The following is an 18,477-nucleotide window of genomic DNA, read 5'->3' as shown; positions in this document are numbered from 1 at the left end:
TTCTATAGATCCTAAGCAATGGACATAGTCACATAATGGTGGTCATTGTTATGGATGGCTAACTACGAATGTGGCCGAAAGTACAAATGTTGTTCTGAAAGGAGCCAGAAAGTTACCCATCACTACACTAGTCCAAGCAATATTCTATCAAACTATTGCTTATTTCATTGCTCGTCGTGTAGAAATAGAGACTACTCTTGAATCAGGAGAGTGTTTCACGAGGTAAATTATTCACGTCTTAGTTACTCACGCTTTTATACTGACTATCGAGGTATTCTAAGTAATTTTCGTATTTGTCATAGGTATGCGGTAAAGAAAATAAATCATTGGGAACAACGTGCAACCAAACATTCCATCAACATATTTGACCATCGAACAGGGTTGTGTGAAGTCACCACCTCAATCAACCAATAACACTAAAGGGTGAAAACACACACTGAGTAAAATTAAGTGAAAGAACATGCACATGTAATAAGTGGCAGAATTTTGGAATTCTCTATTCTCACGCTATGGTTGCGCGTAAGACCATTGGCGTAGACTACTTTTACTACATTGAAGACTATTACAAAATTTCCACTTAGCTGGCATGTTATTCACCCCAGTTCGAGCCCATCCCCGATAAAAAATGTTGGCTTGATCCTAACTTCCCAACTATTTATCTAGACGAATCACGAGTTAGGAAGGTTGGCAGACCGTGTACTTCTCGAATGCAAAAGGAGATGGATTGGAGGGAACGTTACATGACACAATGCACAATTTGCAAACAAGAAGGGCATAATAGACGAAATTGTCCCAATTGAACTCGTGATGCGACTTAGTTATTTATTTTTAATTCTCATTGTATTTAATTGATTGTAACTTCTTTTACTTATTTATTCTTTATTAATTGTCATTGTATTTAATTGATTGTATTTATACAATGAAGGATGTATTCTTTATTAATTTTCATTGTATTTATTGATTGTATTTATACAATGAACGGTGTATTCTTTATTAATTTTCATTATATTTATTGATTGTATTTATACAATGAATGGTGTATTCGTTATTAATTGACATTATATTTGTCGATTGTAATCACATCAATTTTTTCTAAATTTAATATTGTTTTTATGGGATCAGATGGACGGGGATGTTACTACAGAGCCATACAACGACTCGATTTTGTACTTACAACGCAACCATAGATCTGAGGTTTTTTGGGAAGACGAGCATATCGATGTAATGCATTGTCGGCGAAGAGAGCTGTAAGATTCTACGGAGTCTCTTGTATAAAATTTATACAAGTAGACTGGCATCTGATAATAGCATTAGTGGAACGATGGCGCCAGGAGACACACACTTTCCACATGTTGCATGGAAAGTGTACAATTACACTTCAAGATGTAGCCATCCAATTTGGACTCCCAATTAATGGAAGACCATTGATCGGGTCTCTAAATTATGACTGGGAACAACTTTGTGCCCTTCATTATTGTTGTTTCATTATGAAATACTAATAGCTAAAATTTAACTTCTGATTGTTGTATATAAAATGACAACTATTCTGTAATTAGAGAACCTACGCATGTTCTAGTACAGTATAGGCACATACTCGATAAACATATGTCTAACCAGGTAATATTTTATTCATTCATACATCATATATTCATAATGTTTCAATCTTCTAGTTAATTCATTTTTTGACACATATGCATGCAGATTATTTGGAAGCCATATAATCATATGATCCAACTATTGCCGCCATATTGTCTCGATAGCAATGAGATATAGACATCTAGATGCCCACTCATATACTTCTTCGTTGTGGAGTGGCATCACCTAGATCGTATGAAGTGTCAATTTGAGATGTTGCAACAAATTCCTCAACCTTGCAACACAGACGCCCGACTTCATTCACACGATTTAAGGGGCAGGCATGAGCGAGACTGGATTGAATATTTGGCTCCTCATATTAAAATTTGGGAAAATTGACAGAATTTAGTTGTTAATGGATCTCCTATTAACAATGGTATAGGTACCGAGCCTGGATATATTGAATGGTATTCCACTGTGAGCAGGCGGTACATAACCAAAGCAGGATCATCCTATCACTTGTTGGTATGAGTTTATTGTTTACTATGATTGTTTGATTTTATTTCTTCATTACACACCAAAATAAATTTTAAAATCATTAACTTATTATTCAATTCTTTTTCAGGTCGAGCTTCCAAATTTGCCAATATCTACTCAAAGAGGCTTGCGTAGACGCACCTCGATATATCGAGTGCAATATTTCGATGGTGACATTCCAAGGAAGAACAAAGTGATCCAACAAGACATGAGGATGTTCCTATTCGACCTAATGTTCGGAATGAATATCCAACAACGCCACTCGATCAGTACACTTCCATGATGTCCTCTCCCTCAACATTTTATTTTTTTTTCCAACAACCCTCAATACACTAAGCATGGAAGAAGAACAAACTTCACATGTCCATCCCAATATCCATGACCAGTATGTTACATATCCATAATGTAGTGAGGGTGTAAAATCCAAACCCTAATTACCTTAAGTAAGCAAGTGTAAGTTATGTGATGTCTTCCAATAAGTTGTAATGAGATTATGTTTTGGTTAATAGTGATGGAGAAAGAAAGTAAACTAAAGAATAAGAGAACTCTCGGATGGCTATGTAGGAAATAATGGTCAAATTTTGGCTAAGTATGGGAAACCAAGAGAAGACCATGCTATCCTATGAGATTTAATGCTGAATTGTGCTATGATGGAGTGGGAAGAAAATGGCTTAATCAAATCTCAGCCATTAATCTTCATTAGTGGGCTAAGTGGCCCAAGGAGATTTCATGCAAGATTTTGGGCGGTGGTAAGCAGAAAGACCGACTTCATTTTATTGGTTTGAACAAATTACTTGGGCTATTCTGTAATTCTAGTGGCATTCGAAAGCTCTGTGTGTCTATTTTCTGTGGCTGTGCTGCTGGAAGGAAAACTCGCCGGAATAAGGTCGGAGGATCAAAATAAAAACAAAGGGTTTGTTTCTCAGGTGAATCTAGGCCATCAGTGAAGAATTGAAGCTTCAGGACGAATCAAGAAAATTTTTGAGCTAAACTTTTGAGATAATATTGTTAAATCAGTTATAAACAACTTTGTAGAATGAAACTTTTTAAGATGAGGCCTGAAAATCGAGTTATATATTTTTGAGATTTGAACTGGAAATTGTTGAACAAGCAGACAGTTGCTTGAATTGGGGCCAATGATGAACTTTTGAATCTCCAGAATAAAGGACGAGGAATTTCGAGCTGAAATTTTAAGTTAATATTTAACTTGATTCTAAGCAAGTTTGTAGAAGGAATTTCCTTGAGATCAGTTCTGGAAATTTAGTTATAAATTGTTGGAATTGAATTTACAGTTTAATGCTCCAAAATTTTTCTAAGTGTAAGGAGTGTGGGCGATCAAAGGGTGCATTCTTTTGACACCCAATCCCTCCAAATTGGCTAAGTGTCTGACCCTCAAGGTGAATGATAGGAGGCACAATGTGATAGTTTGGCATATGAGCTTGATTTATTGAGTAGGCCTAAAAGGAAGGCTAATGTAAACACTAAGTAGTATGTTTATATGTGTAGGTTCAACTCCCATCGGAAAAGCCTATCAAGCCTTAAGGAAGCAAACTTGAAGGATCTGTGAGTGACTAAAATGAACTTAATGTTTTCATACTTATGCATAAAAGACCATATAAGTTACAGTGGTATTGATGATGAATTTATATTTCCTTAAGCAACAAATGTTTAATGAATAGCTTAGCATATCTCCTCCGGCTTGTATATGTTTTAACTCATGCCAAGGTATGTTGTGAATTCATTACAAAAGTTAAGTTCCTATGTTGAAGCATGCATTCTGGAGGAAGGCTACGATAGAATGAGTCTTTGTGTAAATGAAATGCAATGAAACTTAATTTGATGCTAGGAAATAACCCAGTACTGAAGGACACGGAGAAGGTATCTGGGTAATAGTACCTAAGGTGTTGACGGTACTTAGAAAAATCCACGTGCACGTAGGTAGTTCTGAATGAGAGGCTGAAGTATGGATCTCCTAGGCCATATACCAGCAAAGGGAGGCCAAAGTATGGGTCTCTTGGTCGGTAACAGACATTGGGAGCTAGAGCGATGTAGGCTCGTTTTCAACTAAGGAATAATAATGTTTAATGATGTCTAAGAATGGTTATCAATGTTTATGTTTAGAGGAAGTTGCTTGAGATGCTCATCAGTATATTTACATGTTTATAATGATATAATGCGTGGTGTAATATGATTCTATAGTTACTCACTGGGCTATTAGCTCACAGATTTTCTATATTTTCCTTTTTCCAGGCTACGGTCAGATTCTTCAAGGTTGATCCTGCTCTGCTTGCCACTGAAAGACCCGGCTTGATAAGAAGAACTTAAGTTGATGATCTGTCTATGTACACATGTTTTGAGAGGGACTAGGGCTTTGTTAGTGATGTTTAGGCCCAATTGTAAATATTTTACCCGTAGATGTTATGTCATGACTGTTTGCATGTGATTAAATAATCTTATGTAGAACCTTATGGAGGCATGCTATATCGTATATTAATAATGTTTAACAGGTTGGTATTTAGGCTAGAAGGCTAACGTGGTAGTGTTGGCAGTAGGGTTAGTAACTACCACCGTCATATCCTCTTCCAGATTAAGAGGGTAATCTGGGAGGGGATGTACAGAGGGTATACACTTTGGAGAGGAAAGTCAACCACCAAGTATAAGAAGGTGTGGCAATCGTGGACACTATGCCACTCAACATAATCGATCTAGGCGTAATAGAGGATCTTCTTCCAGTCGTGAATATAGAACATTGTACATATGATTAAATTTATTAATGAAATTCAATTACGAAAATGCACTTGCAGTCTATAACACATCCTAAAGAACCTTGACTATTATTTACAATAGTCGAAAATTAATATCTATATTTTTGCATAAGTTTCTAACAACTTTAAACAAAAAAAAAATAATTTGAAGTTAAAAATTAATATTGAGTATATCAAATCAATCATAGCAATGTCTTAATCTTAAAATAATATTATTCTTTATACTGTTAAAAAACTAGTAATATTACTATCAAAATAAAAAACGAGATCAGTGAGATAGTTGATTTTAGGTAAGAATGATTTAGAGTTAAACAAATAAAATATTATTAACCGTAAACAAACATAAGTAATGAAAGTGTTGGTTTCGGTTTGTTAAAAGAATGGAAAAAATAATAGCAAAAATGTTTTATTATTTTATTTTATTTTTGGAAAAATTTCACTAAGTGAGCATTTAGATATTACTAAGCGATCGGAGAGAATACTAAGCGATTGTTTACTATCCACTATAGTTTTTATTAAACGATCGTTTAGCTAATAATATTAAGCGATCGCTTAGCTAATATTAAGCAATCGTTTAACGAACTATTACGTGATCGTTTAGATATACATTATGTAATCGTGTACTAATTTATAAAGCGATCGTTTGGCTAATACTAAGCGATCGCTTAGGTTTTGTTATGCGATCGTTTGGATAATACTAAGCGATCGTTTAGCTAACTGTTACACAAACATTTAGTTTTCATTTAGATAAATTTATGCTAAATTTATAGAATACAATTGGTGTTGTACATTTAACTAAGCAATCGTTTAGATAAATTTGTGCTAAGATTACATATTGTACAGTACAATTGGTGTTGTACAGAATATAATTGGTGCTAAAATTACATATTGTATAGTGTAAATTTGTACAAAATAATTGGTATTGTATAGAAAAATCGAAGCGATCGTGTATAAATTACTAAGTGATCGTGTATAAATTATTAAGTGATCGTGTATAAATTACTAAGCGATCGTGTACAAATTACTAAGCGACCGTGTATAAATTAATTACTAAGCGATCATGTATAAATTACTAAGCTATCATGTATAAATTACAAAGTGATCGTGTTTAAATTACTAAGAGATCATGTATAATTTACTAAACGATCATAAACGATTGTGTTCCATAGACGCATTCTGACCTTTTTTTTTAATGCGGCGTATGGAAGAAAATAATAAAATATTCCCGAATGCATCTCTTCAAGAGACGCATTCGGATGGGGACAAAAAAACTCCCTTTTTTCCCTAAATAAGTTGGAAAGCATCCCTTTTCCTCAATTAACTTTCAAAATAACCCCCCAATCTAAATAACCCGTATTAATGGTAAAAGCTATATTATTAATTAGTAAAAAATGTCATTGGTTTGAAGTTTATTTTTATCCCCCCGATGAAACAAAACATCACAAACAAGAGACGCAAACCATTTAGTGTAAGAAAAAAAGAAGGGAAGAAGTTCTTCCAATATCTTGGAAGTCAAAGAGTGGGCCGAAACATTATTCCAACGACGAGTGTGGACAAAAGAAACATCACCCAACTCTTGTGCATAAGACTTAGTATCGTGGATGAAAAATGAGACTTTTGTAAGATTCTTAGTTTAACCAAAACCATTCTTATAAAACTTGTAAAGTTGAGAGACTCTCTGGCTCATATTAAATCCGTTATTGTCAATCGTTGATATACTACTCAATATAATTAAGAATAGTATATTAGTGATATTTGAAATTGCTTTCTATCCATAATTATTTGATATTCATGTGTTATGAGATATATCATTGATTTTTCATATGAATAAATTATAAAAAATGAATTTATGGTATTTAATTTTCATTTTCTATCCGTAATTGTTTACATGTTAATTTGTTATTAGGTTTATCGTTGATATATCGTAGGAATAAATAAAAAAAAAGTTATTAATAATATTTATATTTATTATTTATCAATAACTATTTGCATCTTATTTTACCATTATATATATTGTCATAACTATCAAAAAGAATAAAAAATGTATATAAGTAATATTTCATCTAATTTTTCCAACACTTATCGTTGGTATGTTTATTTACTATTAGATCACTATATACCTTATAAAAAAATGCTTATTTGTTATTAATTCTATTGCGAATATACCAAATCAATAAAAGTTTAAAAAGCATATCAATGATATTTGAACCTTCTTTTCTTTCTTTTAGTGGTTGTTTTTCATGCTCATTTGGTCTAAAAAGCCATTTATATTAAAAGATTAAAATTAGTAAATCGACCATAACTTAATATAAGAATAAAAATTTTCTGATAACAAATAAAAATAAATTGCTAACAACAATGTATTATTGATATATACACACACATCAATGATAGATATGTATAGAAATAGTCTATCAATTATAAACATAAAAGAAACGTATGGGATAAGGAGTTGGTTATTATAATCCTACATTATTATAGTTGAATTATAATAGTCTATGTTTGGAGGTGTAGATTATTTTAGTTTGGGTTATAATAGTCTGTATTTGAAGTGTAAACTATTTTAGTTTGAGAAGAAAACAGTAAACACTATAGCAAAAAATTTAAAAAAGTTATGAATGTAAAATAGTAAAAAAACAGTAAAAAATAGTAAATATCGTAACAAATGAGAATTTTGAAATAATGTTGAGCATAGCTAATTTGGGATTTTGAAATATTGTTTACTATAGCAAAATGTGGTTATTATAGTCTTATGATAATCTTTACCCCAAATGTTTTCGAAATTGTTCTCATTCAGTGCACTATAAAAAAAAAGTTCTCTATCAATAATGAACATAAAAATAGTCTACTAAATATGTAAAAATAGTTGTTAATAGACAGAAAAAGAATATATGAGAACTTATACATATTAATGATTTGTGATAATCTACATATAATTATTCATAAACAATAAATATTTAAATGGTTGATAAGTGAATCAACATCTATTAATTTTTTACATCAGTGAAAATTATTTATCAGTGATGGAGGTTTATTAGTGATAAACTATTTACAAAAGAAAATTAAATAGTCATATTTGCAAATTGTTTATTGGTGGGACATATTTTCACAAATTTTGCTGGCCCATCACAATTATCCAATAAATAAATAATTAAATGGCTCGGTTTGAGCTTGAGCCGAAACCGATTTTCGGTCATAGTTGGAGCTTGGGGGCCGTCGACTCCGCTGGCTTTTTCCATCGCCTTGGTTGCATCGGAGCTTTCACTAATCGGAAACTATCTCTGAGGGTTTACAGACATGGGGGCTTCAGAATCCGCACTCTCACGCTCTCAGTCAGCGGTATTGCTTTGTTTCTACATTATCTCTTTGCCTTTTCTCACTTATATCTCTTCTTATTATGTCTTGCTACGCCTGAAGAGGCCAGCTGATGTAATCTCCACCGTGTCGGAGCGATCAGAAGCTGCGGATCCCATCTTGGAGAGGCTCAATTCCCTTCAAATCGTAAGTTCAATTTATTACCTCTCTTCAAACTCCCTTTTCGTTTTGAGACTTCATGATTATTGCACCTAATTTCTTTGAGTTTGTCGAACTTTTATCTGCATTTGGAATTTTATTTGGATTATTTCGTATTGTAGACAACACCGATATTGCAGGCACCCCCTGCGGAAGGTAGCCTGACAGATATCTTAGTAAGAAAACCGCCCTCTTCTTCAAATGCTGGTAGGATTCTTAGGGTTGAACTTATAGTTTGTTTATTTACCTTTTGGGTTCTTTAGGTAGGTTATAGCTGTAGATGAATATATAAACTAAAAGCAGTTGACACATTTGTTCATTTTCTCTATTGGGATTGGAAAATTAATTTGAAAAAGAAAGAGTGCATCTCCTCCTGTAATTTTTAACTGTTTGTACAATATGAATCATGCATCCTTGATCCATAGGTTATATATATATTTTTAAGTTATTCTATAGGTTCTATCTTGTAAGATGCATTTACTTTAGGAGAGTTTCCTTTTGAGCTTTTCTTTTTGTATGCCCTTGTATTCTTTCCTTCTTTCTCATCAAAAGTTGTTTATATACACACATATATAGAAAACCTTCATTATGTAGAATATTTTATCCAAGTATGAACCTTCAATCCTTTGTTAATCTTCTAGTCTAGTCAAATGAAGCAACCATTTTGCTAATTTTGGCTTCTTTCCAATTTTATGACTTTCGTTATAGCTTGGACATGGAGATCATTGAGACCATTTCTTAGTTAGTTATTGTTATCATTCCTATAAGAAAAGTTATTGCTATCAGATTATATCCTTTCTGTGTCATTTTATGCCATTACAATATTTTTTCGAACAATGATGCTTGACAGTTCTTTTCCTTTTCAATGTAATGTAGTTACTGTAAATCCTCAAGTGCTTTTGGAGCTCTTCTCGATATACCGTAAGTGGCAGGATGAAAAGGTCCAAGAGATCAACAAAAATCAGGTTTGCTCTATAAAGAAATATTATGATTTTTGTATAATGAATGCAAATGGTTGTGAGTTAAGGCATCTTCTTTCCCTTTTATGCCTATATATATTGTTTCCTTCAATAAGTTATTGCTTTGAAACTCATTATATCACTACATTCTGGCCTAGGGTCACAAAATTATACTTTATTTCAGCTGTTTTTGTTTGAATGCCTCACTATTATAACAGATAAACTAAATTTCAGAAGTACTTCTTGATCATGTACTAAAGCTAACACTAATGCGATTAAATGCTTTTTTCCGCTTTATGACTTCATCTAGAGGCTAGAGGCCCCATGAATGAGTAGAATATAACCATCATTTGTTAGTCTAGTGGTAGTGGAAATATCAAAAAAAGGCCAAAGGGCTAAGAGGTCATAGGTTCAATCCATGGTGACCACCTACCTAGGATTTAATATCCTACGGGTTTCCTTTATACCCAAGTATTGTAGGGCCAGACGGGTTGTCCCATGAGATTAGTCGAGATGCACGAAAACTGGCCTAGACATTCGTAGATTAAAAAAAAAAAATAGAATATGCTGTCCTGATAGAGTTTGAAATGGGCAACGCCATATTTAACATCCTTCGATGTACTTTTCTCATGATAAATGGGTTTTTCTCCTGTTTTTTCTATTTTTAAAGGAGAAACAATTTCACTGATGAATTAAATAAAGAGAAGATGAAGGGAAAAGTTAATACACCTCGAAGCACCGAAAGGTGTATTACTTGAAAGATCTTCGATCGGAAATTAAAGTAGAAAGACTATAATTGTTAAATGGTATTTACATTTCTCCTTTGATGTAGAAAGAGAAGATGAAGGTAAAAGTCAGCTTTCGGGATAAAAGGAAACAAACTGAGGGTTTTTTTCTTGCACAGCACAGTAAGACGTAGCAGATAATTTCAAAAAGGTCTTTTCACGGATGCCCACGAAGCATTAAATCTAATAAAGGGCCAAAGATCGCTCTCTAAAAACTTTATCATTCCTCTCATCCCAAAGGCCCCACAAAAAGCACATACCCTGGTCTGCCGCAAAGAAAAAGGCTCTTTCCATGAAGAGGGAAACAAGTTGAGGTGGAAGCAACTTCTAATGTGCCCTTGGTTCGTCTAAGCAGTAGAAAGAGGGAAGTTTATTAGAAGAAATCACCCAATAGAAGACAATGCTGACTCTTCAACAGGATTCCATTAGTGTTTCAAGGACGATAGACAATTAGAGGACCATATAGTAGAAGGTACGAAGCTAATTCCCATATCCCCTCAGTCGATGATGCCGCTTTTAGAGTTGTCCAGAGAATGCTTGGAGGAAACGGATGCTGAAATGAGGACATAGCAGATTACGAAGAAGACCCCTCTTCACCTTAAAGTTCATTAGGTCCTTGAAGAAATGAAAATTATGTATTAGACCCATCTCGACAAAAGGCAGTGTGGCAGTAAAAGAGGAAAGCTAGGGACATTACCAATCAGATAAAACCCTTGGAAAAGGAAATTGAAGCAGAGGGTAGTAAGGTAGACATGGAGCTCCCTCCAAAAGAGCTCTTGTTAAGGGGGTGTTTGGCCCATGGGTTTGGAATTAGGGAGATTTGGCATTTAAAGCCAAACCCATATTTGGCCCATCGGAATAAAATGTTTGGGATTAAGAACCAAACTCATGGGTTTGGAATATGTATTTTTAATGAATGTCATATGTTCGAGAAAAATTTCTCTTCATCTCCTACCTCGTCAATGGTCACCGATAGTCGTCGACAACAATCGTCGACCAACTTTCGTTATCTATTGCTGGCAACCGATCGTCTTGATCGTCAACAATCAATCACCTTGACGGTCAGCGGGTGATCTTTTTGATCATCAGCGATCGAGCATCTTGATCGTCAATAACCAACTGTTGTGACATTAACGTCTGACTTGACTGTTGATAGCCGACTATCTTCATTGTTGGTGGGTGACCTTCTTGATCGTTAGTGACCGACCATTGTGATTGTTAACGATCGATTGTAGTGACGGTCAGTGACCAAACGTCGTGACCTTCGACGGTTGATTGTCGTGATCGTCGGCGGCTGACCAGTGCTTTAAAAAGCCTTCTCGAGCGCGTGCCTAGACCCAAGGCATAGGTCTGGCACCTCGCCTTGGAAAGGCAAGGCTCACAAAATAAGGTGTGTCTTAGGCGCACGTCTTTTGTGAAACCCCAAGGCTCAAAGTCATGGGCCTTAGGGCCTCTTTATTAATTTAAAAAATAGTAATAATTAAGGGTCTTCCTTCTTTATTCACTATGGACCATTTGTATCTATATGCATTAGGAAACCTAAAAGAATTGAAGAAGACCATTTGGGAACAAGAAAATGATAATAATGATTTCGAGAAAATAAATTAAGTAAGCCTAAATGCAAAATTTCTTGTGTTTGGGGTTTTCTTTTCCATATTTTCACTTCAATTATGCTTTTTCTTTTTAATGTAAATATATATAGTGCGCTTCACAAAAAAAGCCCACGCCTTTCTGTGCACCTTGCGCCGTGATGCGCCTTGGGTATTTAAAAACATTTTGACCAATCGACTGTCTTGATCATCGACAATCGACTGATCGTTATGCTATCGTCAATTGGCCATTGTGATCGTGTTCGATCGATGCATGCTTGTCAGTGATAGTCGGCAATTGTTATCGGCATGCTGCCTGTGACCTTTGCCCATTGTCAACTTTTTTCCCCCTCCATTTTCCTTTCTTCCTTCTTTTCCCTTTGGATTTCTCATTCTTTTTCCCTTTGTTATTGTCACAAAAATAAAATAAGAACTAAAAACAAGCTCCCTTATCATAGGATTTTCTCCTCGCTAAAGCGTGGTGTCGATTATGCTAGTCGTGGATAGTTGGATGTTCTATGTCGTCTGCTTCCCACTGCCGATCACTAGGGTTTTATTTATTTATTTTTTTGCTTCTTTTTCTTCTTCTTCCTCTTTTCTCCCATTCTTACTCATTTTTCACACCCTCAAAAACAAAAAATTGACTATTTCATCTAAGAGCTCTAAATGCTGAAATGTTGCATCAATAGTGCTACTTATGGGTCATGAAATTCTCTTCATCGGCCATCGCATACCTACCATTGTTGGTCACCTAATGACGGTTACCAACAATTTTTTTTCTTTCCTCCATCTTCCCTTATTTTTCCCCTTCAATTTTTCATTTCCTTCTTTATTTTTCCACCAAAAAAATATATATATAGTGATTGATGGATTCTGAATGCTATTAAATGCAAACCTTAAATGGAAAATACATTTCATAACTACAATAAAAAAGAAATAAATTAGGAATTTGAAGTAAAACTATCTTTGTTATAAATTTGTTAGTATACTAAATTTCAAACTGGTACTATTTTGTTATCAAAAGATAAATTTGTTATTTAAAAAGAGATATTTTAGAAATCTAAAGATGAACTGAATTTGTTATAAAACTTATTTCAAAGTTATGTTACTTTGTTACTAAAAACTAATTTTTTAATAAAAATAATTAAATCATTGTCATTCCTAAATTATTGTCATGGAAATTAATAGACCAAATGAATTAACTTAATATTACAAAAAAAACGAAGGTAATATAAATTTCATTTTAAAATGGATGGGTTAAAATTTTGGGAAATTCTTATAAATAGAAAAATCTAAAAAAATATTTATACTTTATAGGAAAAAGTTTCAAAAGTACTGCTATAAAGTGTAAATATTTTTAAATATTTTTCTATATTTGAAAAGGCCCCTAAAATTTTCTTTCAAAGTTATCATAAAAATTAATCCAAGATACGAGGTTATACAGTCCACAAATCAACTCTAAAAAATTAGGAGGAAAAAAAAATAGATTATCCAAACTCATGCTTATATCCTAACACAAGCATTTGTGATTCCCAGGCTTCAAAATCCCCTCAAATAAGTCTCAGGCATTTGATTTCTAGGCTTTTTATTCTGAACCTGCACCCCAAACGCCCCTCAAAGAATAGTACTTTCACTTGGTCTGTGTTTAGAGGAGCTCCTAGCTACTCATATTGAGTCTTTGACAGCTTTCTAGTTTCTCAGAGTTGGGTTGATTACTTTAAAGAGGTGGAATTGGTCAAGTTCTCAAGAATGACTTTCAATCATTGTCCAATTCTTTAAGACTTGGCGACTGTTTTTGGGGTCCTTCCCCCTTCTGTTTTGAAAATATCCGGTTAGATCACCCTCAATTTCTAGCAAAAGTAGAGGTCTGGTGGAATTTTACGTAATTTCAGGGTTGGCCAGGCTATGCGTTTATGGACGAATTGAAAGGTCGGAAAGGTTTTCTAAGGAGCTGGAATTCAACATGTCACTTGTTTCCTCTTTGCTTTGATTTTATAGACATTTTGTAAATATTCTATAGGTTTAGGGTTTAGGTTTGTAGGCTTGGTTTTTTGTGTGGCCGTCCATTCTTTTATTTTTTCTCAAGGAAAGTTATTTCCCATAAAGAATGTCTCTTTAAGTCAATTCTATGATTTCTAATCGTTGGGAGGCTAACATGAGTTAATGTCGGTTGGACAATTGTAGCTATTTATTTCTCCAAAGGGAACCTTTCTGAGGTTCTTGTACGGCTTCTTTTCAGTCACATCTTGTACTTTCCATTTTCACATTCCTTGATGAAAGTTGTCCTCTACCATTTACATTTTATTTTTAAAGAATAATCTAAAATCTGGATGCAGTACATTTTTACTTTGGCTAGGCGAGAATCAACCTTGCTATATATATCTAAACTACCGGAATCGCCAATTGCCATTGCTTTTGTATAGACATTTCAGTTCTTTAGCTGATCAGAAAATCATATTATTCTTGACAGGTATTTACCACACTGCTGCCTTGTTATGGTTCTTCCATTTGAAGAATTGGAAGGATTTGTTGTGCATGAACTTAATTTGGTGATACTTGTTGTAGGAAGATATTGAGAACAAGATTGAAGTCACAGATGCTTTGGCTGTTAAACTTCTTCAACGCTTAAATTTTTCTGTTTCTGCAGTGAAGTCAGCATCCCAACATCTATCAGAAGGTACCGATACCATTTTTTTTCCCTCCATTTTTTAAAAGATTGGTTCGTAAATGCTAGTGTTTCACAAAGTAAATGTACTATTCTCTGCCTTTGGATGTGTGTAATGTAGTTCACTCACTGGAAGTGGAAATCGGTGAGCTTAAGGGAAGATTGACAGAGGTTATTAGTAATTGCGATGCATTGTGCAGAAGAATTGCCTCAGAGGGTCCGGAGTCTCTTCGGTCATCCATCAAACCATTTGTTGTCGCCACGGCCGACTCGGGGTCTTCCTGCAACTCATCTTCTGAGCAAGTAGCAGCTTTGAATACAAATCAACATCCCCAAGAACCTAAATTAGATTGATTCATCATTGGAAATCACTTTGTAATACAAGAACAAAGCACTCCATTGCAAAAGAAGGTAGATATAAATATGCCAATTCTTGATACATTGGATTTACACCATCCATCTTCAACATACATAATTTTCTTTTTCAGCATTCATACAGTGTCAAATTTTCTGTTTACAGCAAAATTAGGCTGTTAATTGAAAAAAAAAAAAAAAAAAATCTAAAGCAGTGTTCCAAAATCTAGGACCGCTGACCGTAGGTAGCTCTTTGAAAGGTCACCGCCTGACCGGCCGACTGGCCAGCCAGGCAGAGGCCACAGCCACATTATGAGGACATCTCTCTGGCCCTGTCGTCCCCTGGAAGTTCCCCACCGACGTAGCCTTCACTTGCTTGTTAAGATCCATCTTCTAGAGCCAGAACTATATGACCCATTTCAATAAATCACATTGATTGAAGATTGGTACTGTCGGTGCTTAATTAAGCTCGCTCTTGGCCTGAATTTAGAAGTGTTTTAAATGTTGGTTTGTCCGAAACTCCATTTAAAAATAATGCAATCGGGAATTTTGGATTCGCGAAGAGAACGCAGAAGAAAAAAAATTAGCTAGTGAAGTGTATTTATTAATAATATTTTCTGAGTTGAGAACAGATGTAATAACTGACTGTGAAAAGAACTTTATATTTGCTTAAATAACACAAAGGAAAACAAAGACAATGAATTCTGAAAATCGAGCTATGTTACTCTATTCAATGAAGTTGCATTGAACATTAAAGATCGGGCAATTTGCAGCGTACAGTAGTTTTTCTGGGTTGGCTCTATCTGATCTGATGCATTTCAAGGTTGCTGCTGAGCATCCATATAGCCAGCGTCAACCAATACTTTCTCCCGCTTGGCTATTTCAATGTCTTCATCCACCATCATCTTCACAAGCTTCTCAAATCCAACCTTTGGTTTCCATCCCAATACCTTCTTCACCTTGCTTGCATCACCCTTCAGATTATCAACTTCCGCCGGCCGGAAGTATCTCTTGTCGATCACCACATGATCTTTCCAATTCAATCCGACATACCCAAATGCAACCTCCAAAAACTCCTCCACCGTGTGTGATTCCTCCGTCGCAACCACGTAATCATCGGGTTGATCTTGCTGCAGCATCATCCACATAGCTTCCACGTAGTCCCCTGCAAAACCCCAATCCCTCGACGCCTGCAGATTCCCCAAAAACAACTTGCTCTGCAATCCAATCTTGATCCGCCCTACAGCTCGTGTGATCTTCCTCGTCACGAAATTCTCTCCCCTGCGTGGCGATTCGTGGTTGAATAGTATCCCATTACAAGCGAAGATCCCGTACGCTTCACGGTAATTAACAGTATACCAATGCGCAGCACATTTCGCTGCAGCATAAGGGGATCGAGGATGAAATGGAGTCGTCTCCGACTGAGGCGGCGGCGTAGACCCAAACATTTCTGACGATCCCGCTTGGTAATACCGAATGTGGCTACGGCCAGTAGCAGAAATGTGAGATCGAACGGCCTCAAGCAGACGGAGAGCACCAGTGGCGACAACATCAGCAGTGTAATCCGGAATTTCAAAAGAAACAGCAACGTGAGATTGAGCAGCGAGATTATAAACCTCATCAGGGAGAATGATATCGAGCCATCGACGGAGAGAGGAGGCGTCGGTAAGGTCAGCGTAGTGAAGCTTCATTCGAGCCTTATGAGCATTGTGAGGATCGATATAGATGTGGTTGATTCGCTGAGTGTTGAAGTTTGAAGATCGCCGGATCAATCCATGGACTTCGTAGCCCTTCTCGAGAAGGAACTCGGTGAGGTAGGAACCATCCTGACCAGTAATGCCAGTAATTAAGGCCGTCCGGCGCTTCTCCGCCGGATCGGCGGCCTTGCCGTTGGTATCGGAGGCGGATCTGGTACCGTCGGCAATGGATGCCATTAGAAATGAAGGCGATTGATGAGTCGGATCTGGGAAAAATCAAAATCAAAAGAAGGGAGAGAAGTGAAGAATGGGGGAAAGAGGGGAAGCTCTAATTATAGTAGCCGCGTCTGGGAGAAAGGGTTTGAATCCAGTGAGGGCGAGTGGCACGCACTTCTTGCTTTACACAGCTGGGTTACCCAGTCAAAACGTGCCACCTCAGATCTGTGGAGGGCAATATTGTCCTTCAACTTTTTATAATTTAGTTGATGAAAACCGGCGTAATCTTAATGAAATTCTAATAGGCCACAATCATAAATGTAATTGAATTGTTTTTACCATGTTTACTTCAAATTATGAATTTTGTCACATTGACTGGTATCTCATATTTCTCATGTTGTGATTTTCAGAAGCAATTGGATTGAGCATCATCTACTCATCAATCTGTTTGTTTTATTATATATTTGGAAGTGGATCGTAGATGTCAATAAGAGGGCAAAACTCTAAATGAACAACACTAAAGGAAATCAAATGGAACTCACTTTTCACAATACCATTCATTTATTAGGATTGACTAAATGTGGCCTTAAATTTTGCTATTTAATCATTGGATGGTCAATACTCTATCTCAGTAGACTTCAATTTGATGCATTAATATAAGTTTTAGACTTAGGTTGGGTATTGGTAACCATGTTTTTAAAATCTTGCTTTGGTTTTAGTTTACTTGTAAACGCATTTGATGATCCAATACATATAGGTGTAATGTAAGGAAGGTTTTTATTGTGGGTAAATTAATTTTTAGTCCTGGTTTAGTTTGTAGGCTTCAAGGACATGAAGTCTCAATGTTTAGAAAATGTTACATCTTGATTTTGGTTTTGAATTGATAAGATTGTTTAAAATTAAATGATAATAATAATAATAATGATAATAATTTTAGAAAGAACAAAAATGTCCCATTCAAAACAAAAACCAAATAAAATTTAAAAAATTGTAAGAAAAAAGGGGAGAAAGTAATGGCTAAGAATTTTCCTGTAGCAAAGTTTATAGTTGATGAGACTCTATCGCTGATAAAGTTCTATTCTTAATAGGCTCTATCAATCATGAATTTTAATTTTGTTATTTTGGGTCTAATTACCATAAGATCTATCCAAAATAATAATAATAATAATAATAATAATAATAATAATAATAATAATAGTATATATATTTTTTATCTAGCTGAGATACCACTGACATCTTTTCTATGAGGGTTTATTTTTACCCAAATGGAACTAGGGATGTTGACAAAACAGAGCCACGAAAGATGTTCTCCAACTATGAATCACAGATACTTTATGTGAGGCAAAAAATACATGTATTGAATACTGATACTTCCAGATACTTCTCAGATACTTCTCATATACGTATCTGACACGCGATTTGATGTATCTATTTCTATGCGTACTTAGAAAAAAGACAAGTAACTCATCTAAACTTTCACAATCTAAAATTAGGCAACATATTTAAAAAGATTCACTACTTGAGTCCAAAACTAAAAGATAAATAAATAACAGACCAAACCCTCGACTAAAATCATCTAATCTCCATCTTCACATTTGAGTCCCCACAAAGTCCACCAAAATATAAACCATTTGGATATCTTCAACAATAAATTCTTCGTTTATCTTCATACTTCTTCCTCTAATCTCCTTCTTCTTTTTCTTTGCAATATGAGTCACTTTTCTATTGCATTTTATTAACCATTGTACTTCAATATCTTAGATGTTGCTTTTTTTGTATTGTATTTTAGTGTTTGTATTCTATTTTGTGCTAATATTATTAA

The 18,477-nt window shown here is 34.9% G+C and overlaps 2 protein-coding genes across 4 annotated transcripts; one reads left to right on the top strand and one right to left on the bottom strand.

Moving 5' to 3' along the window:
- The first annotated feature begins 8,017 nt into the window (after positions 1-8,017).
- Positions 8,018-14,878, top strand: LOC120081229 (uncharacterized). Of its 3 annotated transcripts, XR_016523657.1 has the most exons (7): positions 8,018-8,216; positions 8,302-8,378; positions 8,513-8,597; positions 9,267-9,355; positions 14,060-14,193; positions 14,289-14,400; positions 14,510-14,878. XR_016523657.1 is itself a non-coding variant. In XM_090305543.1 (6 exons), the coding sequence occupies exons 1-6, from the start codon at positions 8,033-8,035 to the stop codon at positions 14,740-14,742; spliced, it is 780 nt and encodes a 259-aa protein (XP_090161669.1). In that variant the 5' UTR covers positions 8,018-8,032; the 3' UTR covers positions 14,743-14,878. The 3 variants fall into 3 exon arrangements, 2 of the variants coding, with proteins under 2 accessions (XP_090161669.1, XP_038891870.1); XM_090305543.1 differs by lacking the exon at positions 14,060-14,193; XM_039035942.2 differs by lacking the exon at positions 14,060-14,193 and having other exon boundaries at positions 8,039-8,216; positions 8,295-8,378.
- A 447-nt stretch (positions 14,879-15,325) lies between these two features.
- LOC120081221 (GDP-mannose 4,6 dehydratase 1) lies at positions 15,326-16,803 on the bottom strand. The gene has a single exon (XM_039035931.2). The coding sequence runs from the start codon at positions 16,674-16,676 to the stop codon at positions 15,561-15,563; it is 1,116 nt and encodes a 371-aa protein (XP_038891859.1). The 5' UTR covers positions 16,677-16,803; the 3' UTR covers positions 15,326-15,560.
- Positions 16,804-18,477: the final 1,674 nt, after the last annotated feature.

Source organism: Benincasa hispida, chromosome 1 (genome assembly GCF_027475165.1).
Source record: "Benincasa hispida cultivar pf3 chromosome 1, pf3_genome.v1.1, whole genome shotgun sequence".
Lineage (NCBI taxonomy): Eukaryota > Viridiplantae > Streptophyta > Magnoliopsida > Cucurbitales > Cucurbitaceae > Benincasa > Benincasa hispida.
The sequence above is the reverse complement of the archived record's forward strand: the minus strand, read 5'-3'. Positions and strand labels throughout refer to the sequence as shown.